At 41.6% G+C, this 9949-nt stretch overlaps 1 protein-coding gene across 1 annotated transcript; it reads right to left on the reverse strand.

The window, feature by feature from the left end:
* Nucleotides 1–1060: 1060 nt before the first annotated feature.
* psmc6 (proteasome 26S subunit, ATPase 6) lies at nucleotides 1061–9949 on the reverse strand (the record flags this gene model as incomplete). Its single annotated transcript, XM_014339500.1, is given in 13 exon segments — nucleotides 1061–2392; nucleotides 2472–2543; nucleotides 2828–2908; nucleotides 2992–3112; nucleotides 4261–4322; nucleotides 4653–4776; nucleotides 4862–4923; nucleotides 5798–5885; nucleotides 6064–6178; nucleotides 8680–8747; nucleotides 9179–9231; nucleotides 9447–9486; nucleotides 9924–9949. Coding segments are annotated over 13 exon segments (1031 nt in total), but the record flags the coding sequence as incomplete, so codon positions are not given.

Raw genomic sequence — 9949 nt, forward strand, 5'->3', positions numbered from 1 at the left:
AGAGTTTAGTTTCACTGTTGATGCTCATTAACTAAACTCTGGAACATTGTCCAGCTCCAACTTCTGAGTTCTGTGTCAAACTACACAGCAAAACTTTGATGCATTAGAAGGAACAGCATACATTTTCACTTCTGTGATAATACTTTATCTTTCCGTGATAATTAAACTGCAGGTGTTTCTGTAAGACTTAAAGACCTTGATGACCTCTAATTTCTTGTTTGCTTACTCTGGATGGCATCATCATATCAAACGTAGACTGAGCCCATGTTTGACGTTTGTTTTTATATTTTCATTCAGTCTTTTATTTACAGCATGTTTTAAGTGACAATATAATGGGGAAATATGTTTTATATGAGCAGTGTGCAGCCTGCTGTACTAAAATCAGTGCGTCGCATGGTCACAGGAACATGCGTGTATTAATTTGGTGATTTATTAAATGTATGAATGTTGTACTTGATTCTAATCTGCTGCTGAGTCTCTTACGCTGATGAAAATAATGCAGATAACAAAGAACACACATCACAAACACTCGTTCAACCAATCGCATTCATTTCACTTTGACCTGCAACAAACTGAAGCATTCATCTCTTTTACAAGTGTTGCGTTTGACTGCCATATTTTTATGTTCTTTACGATGCAGGTTTTCCCATCTCTGGAATAGTTGGCAGTAATAAGGATGAGTTTATGTTGATGAACACAGATATGACCATTAGATTACTTTGACGCTTTCATGTGCCCATGCTGGGAAACCTTGGGTTAACTTAGAGCTCCTAACCTCTTATCCTGGTCCCAGTGTTGGGGTCAGCGATTCCAGATAATGGAAAGATATCCTGGAGATGCTGTCCTCACTCCATGGTGTCTGGCTCTGAGGCAGCAGCTGGACTGCCTGTTTAGCCTCATGATTATTATTCACAATAAAATATTAGTCTGTGTTTCACTAACAAGCCTGGTACAGTTAAACCAAACAGTTACTACATGACGGACACCAATGTTATCCATTTTAATAAAGTTTATGTGTGTATACACAGGTCATGCTGATTATTGAACAAAAACTCAAAGATCAGATGTTAATCAGATTTATTTGCTCTCTCTCCTCCTTTAACATGTTTTTAATGTTAGTTATAATTCAGAATTGGTGACTGAAATGAGCATTACACATACGAACATCATGAGAGAAAGACTCGATAGTTTAGTTAGTTTCTGTTTGTTGTTGGCGCTGAGAAACGCCCGCTGAAAGGCCAAAGCAATGGTGTTGACTCGACCAGCGTTAACCCCGCCCCGACTGTGATTGGTGAGGCTGACTGATAAAATTAATTCATGAATTGTCCCTCCTGGCCCTCCATAGACACCCTCTCTACTTTTAGAAATAAAGCAGAGTTAGGACTGGATCCATTTACACTCCAATAGGTCTCAGCTGCTTCCCATGATGTACCAAGTGTTTCTTCTTCAATTACTGTGTGTTTATACAACACTCTGCATTAGTTACTCATTAGTTATTATTCTCTGGCGCTCCTCCTTTCCCTTCACCCTCAACTAGTGGTAGCAGATGGTCTGCTGGAGGTTTCTTCCTGTTAAAAGGGAGTTGTTCCTTCCTATTTTTGTGCTTGTTCATAGAGGGTCATCTGACTGTTGGGTTTTTTGTATTATTGTGATGTCTTTATAATCAATATTAAAGAGCCAACTGTTGTTGTGCTTTGGCGCTATATAAATAACACTAAATTAAATCAAGTAGGACCTTCACCATGGATCCATAAAGTTTAGTCCATATTATTAAGTCCCAGTTGCTGCCATCTTAAAATATGCATTTCAAAGGTTAATATCACCCTTCTAGATAAAAATCAGAGACTGGTTGAAAAAGTTTAAAAGCAGACTAAAACATAAACTGAACACCTCTGTGGTCATCTGTGGATGTGATTAGTTAACAGGAGCATGTTTTTGTCAAATTTCCATTTCAGTTGTGAATAATTAAGAAGAAAACTGAACGATGGAAATAAAACACAGCTTCGGCAACAGTTGTATTTGTGGACATAAAGCCGTTTTATACAAGTGTGGATTATAAGACAGAGCCTCTTTCATGTGGTGTAAACACTGAGGCAGGTTCGACTAATAAGTGGAAACAGCAGGTAACGTCACTATGAAAGTCACTTTTGGCAATCTTAAAGGTGGAGGGATTTTTTTTTCCTTTTTCCTTTTAATACCGCTTCCCAACAAACAAACTTTAACACAGCAAATCCATGACAGAGGAATAAAAAATAAAGAAAAGGACAGACAAGTTATACAGGTTTGTAGTCCAGCTTAGACTCGAGCTTCTTTGAGTCCGCCACCTTCCTCACGGCTTTCATAAAGTCCTCCTGAGTTACGTACTCACGATCTGAGCGGATGGCAAATAACCCTGAAAACATACACAGAACCATGTGAGAGAAGAGCTTCTCAGAGCTCATCATAGATCTGATAAGGAATGATCATCTGACCTGCTTCTGTGCACACGTTTCTCAGGTCAGCTCCATTGAAACCATCTGACAGCTTCACAATGGCTTCAAAATCTGAAAGTAATCATACAGTTAGATCCATGAAAACGGAGGTCACGTGTCGATTATTCTGCAACAAATACATTAACAAAAGCCTTCAAAGAACAGAGATATGTACAAGTCATGAGTAGGCAGCAAAGAGGAAAGCAACCTGTTGTTCATCTGAGGGATTTTTGTCAAGTTAACATGCTGAAACTTCCAGGCAGAGCACCTTAAATGAGCAAACTACCAAAGTAACACAGAGTCCGTTTGACATTTGGATAAGTGCAGCAGGACTGAGGTGATGCTCGTCTACTCACCTATTTCTCCGTGCTTGGTGATAGGACTGGAGTGAATCTTAAGGATGTCAAGACGAGCCTGCTCATTGGGCAGTTCAATGTCTGAGGAAGAGACAAAGGAAAGTGGTTTTCCTGCGTGGGCTCACATAGAGCTGACAGAGAAGCTGAACAGGAGAAGTTCTTACGAATTTTGCGGTCCAGTCTGCCAGGCCGCAGCAGGGCAGGGTCGAGAGTGTCAGGTCTGTTGGTGGCCATGATCATCTTGACTCTGTGCAATGTGTCGAAGCCGTCCATCTGATTCAACAGCTGAAAACACACAGACATGTCATGTATTCTGTGTGATTAAGCACTTGTCCACTGCAACGGCAACCATGTTACTGGTGACTACAAGAGTCAAGGTAAAAGCAACAAATGTTTGGAAAGGTCTGCTTCAAATGAACAACCGACATACTGACGTGATGTCTTATTGCCTAAACAGACCCAGTACAGACGATTGAAAAAGCGTGTTGTGCTGTTAATGTCTTTGTGTTAACATCCGTTATAATAACAACAGATGGGTGGGGTGGGTTGGGTGGCTGCGTCAGGAAGGGCATCTAGGGTGAGTTGATGTGCTGCTTGTGAGCAGCCAAAAGCATTTTTAATCTCACAGACTCAGAGAATCGGGACGCTTTTATTGCTCATGTTAGGATCACAGACGTTCTCTCTTACAACACTGTAACAACACAATTTTACTTTCAGGTAAACTTGTCTCCTGTATAGAAAAATGGGAATGTGTGGTATGTGGATAGCATAGTGAGTACCAGCCCAGAAATTTGGAGTAGTTCTGATTCATGTCACGCATGGCAGAACAAAAGTGGAGATGCTGTAGCTCAGGGGGGAAAGCAGGCGAGACACTAGCCCCAGTATATAGAATATAGAAAGTATTTAAACATAGAAAGTGCTTGTATGTATGGGCGAATGAGGCACGCTGTATAAGAACCAGTCCATTTTAAAAGCTTTGCATCAATTTGATGGAGATTTTGTGTGTGAGCTTATTTCTCGTGCAGGGTAAAAACGTGCATCCTTACTCACTAAGGCTCAATTATACTTTCATTTGTACTTTGCTTTCAAATTCATTTGGTTTAGTATGTTTCTTACTGTAGATAGTCACTATGTGACTGCAGAGTTACAATAAACTGATAACTGGCAGTTATTATTGGCAGGGACTGATACAGCTAAGGACACCCTCCAAGTACAATACAATTCTGTAGAATGGAAAATGAAGTCTAATGAAATGCTTTTTAGTTTTTATAAAGGCACCTAAGCTGGACACTTGGGGTATTGGGTGGATTGAGCACCTTCTGGCTGCAACATGAAAGCATGACGCCAAACAGGCGATCACACCGTTCCATATTTGCTGTTTATATTCAAACAACAAAGAGTGCTGCTGAGTGGTGTTTTGGTGCTTCTGTTACCTCCATCAAAGTCCTCTGAATCTCTCTGTCAGCTGAGGTTCCCTCTGAGAAACGTCGGCCACCTACAGGGAAAAACACAAGTATCTCAAGCACCCTTCTAACAATTTCACTGTAAATAAATGCTCAGTACACAACTCTTTTTTGAATGAACTTTGTGCTTGCTGTGTCAGTATTGAAGCTCACACCTGTGACATGTCTTTACAAAGTACTTCAATTTAATTCAAACTGGTGACAAGCAGGCAAATAAAAAGACAGCTCCTGTTTTCAGTACGTCTTAACTTTAAGTATGATCTGAATTTTGGAAATACGGCGTTACTACTTTAACAAAAGAATTTCCCAAATATGGGATAAAGCATTTCCTATCGTTCTCTGTAGAGCTGACGCTGACTTACCAATGGCATCAATCTCATCCATGAAGATGATGCATGGCTGGTGGTCCCTGGCATAGTTGAACATTTCTCTGATCAGCCTGGCACTCTCACCAATGTACTTGTCCACAATGGAGCTGGACACCACCTACAGCAGCCACACAGACACACAATAAGCTGAGTGACTGTGTCCGAGTGTGGCAGTACACTCTGATGGAGCTGCTGAGACTCACCTTCAGGAAATTGCAGTCCAGTTGACTGGCCACAGCTCTAGCAAGAAGAGTTTTTCCAGTGCCTGTTTCACAACAAATCATCACTGACCATTAGAAGTACTGGTTGTACAGATTTCAAAAATACTACATCGTGTTCTACTCGATTTATCACATTCACAGACTTGGGTGTCCATGCCACCCGCCTGTCTTCCTGACACCAACACCCCCACCAGGCTTTTACGGCTGATTGATTACATTATGCTCCCAACGAAGAATCAGTGGGGGAAAAAATTGTTGCACCCATAAAACAAACATATCATGGATGTATGATGAAGCCTATTGGCGTATTCACACCATGCGTTAAGTGAAAATTGGTGTGATTACATCAGTTCAAGAAGGTGTATTGAAACCAAGACAAGGCTGACATTTTCAGCTTAGGCAACAATTTGCTACACACTGCATCGAGGTGTGATTAGAGCGTGTAGCCTTTAATGTGTACAGCACTTTGGCTTGCACTGACAACCCAAGGCTAACTAGAGCTGTATGTTCAAAGTCACTTTTCGCATATGAAAAACAATGAGGAACTCTAATTGTGATTAAAATCAGGTGCAGTTGAAACACTAGTGACAAATGAGTAAAAGTCAGCTTATTCAGCCTCACTTTAACACAAAGACAAGAAGAAACACAGAAGACTCTTTGGACTAAAATGAGTGAAATCACAGGATTTCTTGGCAAGCTGTGAAAACATTGTATTCTAACTTGATCCTAGCTGTTAGATGTACTCTTACTCATGCCATTGGCATTTTGGAAGAAATATTCATAGGTTTATGAATGTTTTCAAGATTCATAAACATAAGCATTGTATTGTAGGGTCTACCTTACAACATAAAGTACCTTGAGGCAATTATTGCTGCGATTTGGCACTGTAATGTGAAAACACCAGGAAATGACAGTTACCTGGGGGCCCATACAGCAGACAGCCTTTAGGAGGAATGATGCCAACTCTCTGGAAAAGCTCAGGGTTGGTCAGTGGGAGCTCAATCACCTGCAGGAAAACAGCAGCAGCCCCATTATTGTAGACTCATTTAAATATATAATGTAAAACAATGACTAGTGAAGGTGAAATCATACAAACAAAATGTAATAAAACACTGGAGCCAGTCACACTGAGATAAATAATGCAGAGCACACGAGAGTTGAGGAGGATTTCATTTTTGTTTTACCTCTCTCAGCTCACGGATCTGTTCAGACAAGCCTCCGATCTCAGAATAGGAGACGCTGCCAGGGTCCTCATGGGACATGTTGTACACCAGAGGGTCCACCTCCCTGGGCAGGTACCTGTGAAAAAACAGGCCACACATACACTGGCATCATCACATAAGCCAAGTTCGGGAAGCTTCCTTTTTATTAAGTTTGCAGACGACACCACCCCGATGGGCTTCAGCACAAATAGGGATGGGTATCGTTTAGGTTTTATCCGATACCGGTGCCAACCCGGTGCTTTTGAAACGGTGCTTAAAGAATGGAGAACACAAACTTTGTCCAAAAAACCTCTCATGTTTAGCTGTTTTTTGTAAAAAGATAACAATGTTAGCCTTTTCTGCAGCTATGGGGCATATATGGTATCACTCTTGGCTGGAAGCAGTGCTTAAACAATGGAAAAAAACACAAACTTTGTCCAAAAACCTCTCATGTTTAACTGTTTTCCACTTTTTCTTTGGTCATTTTAGCCTTTTTGGCCAGGGTGAAGGGAGCATCTGCCATCAAACAAGAAGACAGCCGCATGTAACTACAACGCTGTTTGCTAGTTCACCTTACATGCATTAATGTAATAACATGGTTAACCTACTAAACGTAAAGTACACACGAACAACATTAAGCTACTCGCCCAGAGAAGAACGGCTGCTGCCATCATCATTCCTGCTACACTGGCAGGGCTAGGGGCCAGGACTCTCCTCTTTTGGTTCTTGGGGGATGTTGCTAACTCCGGGTCCGATAACAGGCACCACACCCGCAGTAGATGTGCTCGGTGTGAGGTCTCGCAGCAAGCTATCAAATACGGCGCATTTCTCGGCTTTTAAAAAAACGCTATGCGTCACCAAGTTTTTCATCAGATTCGAGGTGTTACCTCCTTTGCACAGCATCACCTTAAAGCACTTGTTGCAGGCTGCTGAGTTTGCATCTTTTGCTGTGAAGTACAGCCAGACTTTTGACCACTTTGCCTTGGGCATTTTTAATCTGTAGCTCTGCTCTAAAAGAATGTACGTACCTCGGCCCGCCTACTGTCCTTGGAAAGGTAAAATGATTGGCTAGAATCCCAAAAAATTCTTTCCATCTCAGGAAAAAAAAAAGCACCGAATTAATGGCACCAGATACCAGTACCCATCCCTAATCACAAAGGGGAATGAGGCTTCTGACAGAGTGGTGTGAAGCCAACAACCTGCTTCTAAACACCTCAAAAACCAGGAAGGTCCTCGTCGCCTTCCGTAAGACTGCAGGGGATTATACCCTCTATGGAGACTGGGTAGAGACGATTTCTGGGAGTTGCAATCATAAATTATAATAAATTATCTCTCATGGTTGGAGAATACACGGGCGATGGCAGTGAAGGCGATGGCAGTGAAGGCGATGGCAGTGAAGGCGATGGCAGTGAAGGCGATGGCAGTGAAGGCGATGGCAGTGAAGGCGATGCAGGGTCTGCACTTTGTGCCAATCCTCAGTAAAAAGAGACTGAATCAGAAGCTGCTTGTGTCCTTACTTACTGCATCTCAGTGTGGTACAGTGGAAGCAGCAGAGCGTGATAAACACAGCACAGAGGATCGTCAGATGCTCTCTGGCCCTTCCTGGAGGAGATCGCCAATTCCAGATGCAGAAGAGCCAAAAACATCCTGGCTCCTCCCACCCAGCTCATCATCTGTTCAGCTTAATGCCTTCAGTCAAGCCCTACAGGTCGATGAAAGCTCGCACAACTAGTATGAAAATTATTTAATTTATATTGATATTTAAAGGAAGCTGCAACTGTGATTTCATTATGTCATATAATGACAATAAAGCAAACCCATATGGAGTTTCCCCACTGCAGCAGACTTATTAATTCAGAGATGTAAAAGTAAACAAACCTGTGTGCTGCGATAAATCTATTGTTTATTAATCAGTGCTGAGGGCCGTACTGCAAAGCAGGAGAGCACTTTGTTGAACTTTCAGTCAGAGCTTTCCTGTGTCATCAAAGCAGCTCTCTTTTTACTATGGTAGCTTATTGTGAATAACAACCTGATAAAAGATGCTGTGTTCCTAATTTGGGTTTTTAGGAAGCTCCACATTTCCTGGGATCTGCTTGGGCCACTCGCCAGGTTTGGGGGTCGCTAGCTTGAGTGCTCCGATTACCACGTGCTCTAGGACCACTGTTGCTTCCACATCTTCTTGAGCACCTCTCTCAGCCCTTATTACTTCTTGAGCTTGTTGTGTTCCTTCTTCCTGATGTTGTTATCACTACGGCCTCCTTCCTCTGCTTGTCCACTATTATGGTAATAGTAATACTGTTGGTTAGCCACCACCAGCCATCACCATCCTCTAGGTTGTATTCCGTTTTGACCTCTGGACTTCAGGTCACACTTGGCACAGATGTTTCTGTATACTATTCCAGCCACTTGGTTATGGTGTTCCATGTATGCCCTGCCTGCTAGCATCTTGCACCCTGCTGTTATGTGCTGGATCTCACTGCTTCTTTACACAGCCTGCACCTGGGGTCTTACCTGGTGTGCCTCTAGAAACCTTTTTCTTAGTGCTGTGAGACACGATTCTGGTGAACCAATTCAAAATAATAATCATATCCACCTTACCTCATGATAGTAAGCGTAGTCATGTCCAGAGCCACTCTGGTCCCCGGCTTCAGCTGGGATTTGTCCAACTGGAAGAGTTTCCATTTTATACAGTCAAGTCAGAATTTGTTGAGAAAATTTGATTAGTGAAAATTAAACAAATCATTTTTAATATGTCACAATGTAAACATTGTGAAGTGTGTTTCTTCTTTAGCTGTATTGACCCAATATACAAGAATAAAGTTAGACTGCCACTGCTGATTCTAAAAATTACATAACTCAGTGCTGAATAATGGAGTACTTCCAGCTGATTTACAACATTGTACACAAAGAAACAGATCTGGTCATTGGTACAGAGTCTTTTGTAAACCTATTTTTATTTCCTCATCATTGATAAATGATGAAAATCAAATGACTTAGCACTCAAAGCTCTCAGATGTGACTACAGAGGGCTTCCAAACCCTAAAGAAAATTCTGCATTACAAGACAGCACAAACACTAGAATGTGATCAACCCTTACCTGCCTGCGACATCCAACCACATATCGGGGTCCATTGGTAGCCTTTACAATGACTGTAATTTAGGAGCAAAACACAGATGACTTCAGTCAAAAAACAAACAAACCACACACCTGAGTTTAACACTGTAACACATGTCACAGATTCACATTTGTTATTTCCAGGCTTCAACATAGGTGTTGCATAATGAGCCTGACAGTAGAAGACTAAAGAGAAGTATAAAATCAATCAGCCTTTTCTACCTCTGCTATAATATATGGGAAGACTTACATTTCTCCTCAGTGAGTTGTTTGAGCACTTCTCCAACAATCTGCAGGGAAGACAAATAGTTAGCTAATAAAAAAAATACATCAGGTCCCTTCTGTTTGTGTTGAAATTAGCTTCATGTACTATAGCCTCACTATTAGTTATTTAACTGGGACACAAAGGGGAAAAGGAGAAAAGAAAAATCACTCTTTTCATATTGTCTGCTGTTAGTTTCTCACCTGTAGCACAAAGCAGCTTAGTCAGCTGAAAGTGTTTAGCACTCTAGCGCATTGGTGGAAACTGCTTGTTTCTGTCTGTTGACTTACAACAGCCAGAAATATCGCACATCTAATTACTGTCACTGGCTTCAGATTTCTGTCATCAGATAACAAGTGAACAGTCTTCTCTTTGCATTGCTTGAGTGTGACTGCACTGATGTACAACGTTAACCTTCAGTCTTTAGTTGAAGCCAAATGATTAATTTCCACACGGTATATTTACCTGACCGACGCTTTGGAGAGCCTTGA

Source organism: Haplochromis burtoni, unplaced genomic scaffold (genome assembly GCF_018398535.1).
Source record: "Haplochromis burtoni strain Fernald_Lab_line unplaced genomic scaffold, NCSU_Asbu1 Contig_281, whole genome shotgun sequence".
In the NCBI taxonomy this organism is placed as follows: domain Eukaryota; kingdom Metazoa; phylum Chordata; class Actinopteri; order Cichliformes; family Cichlidae; genus Haplochromis; species Haplochromis burtoni.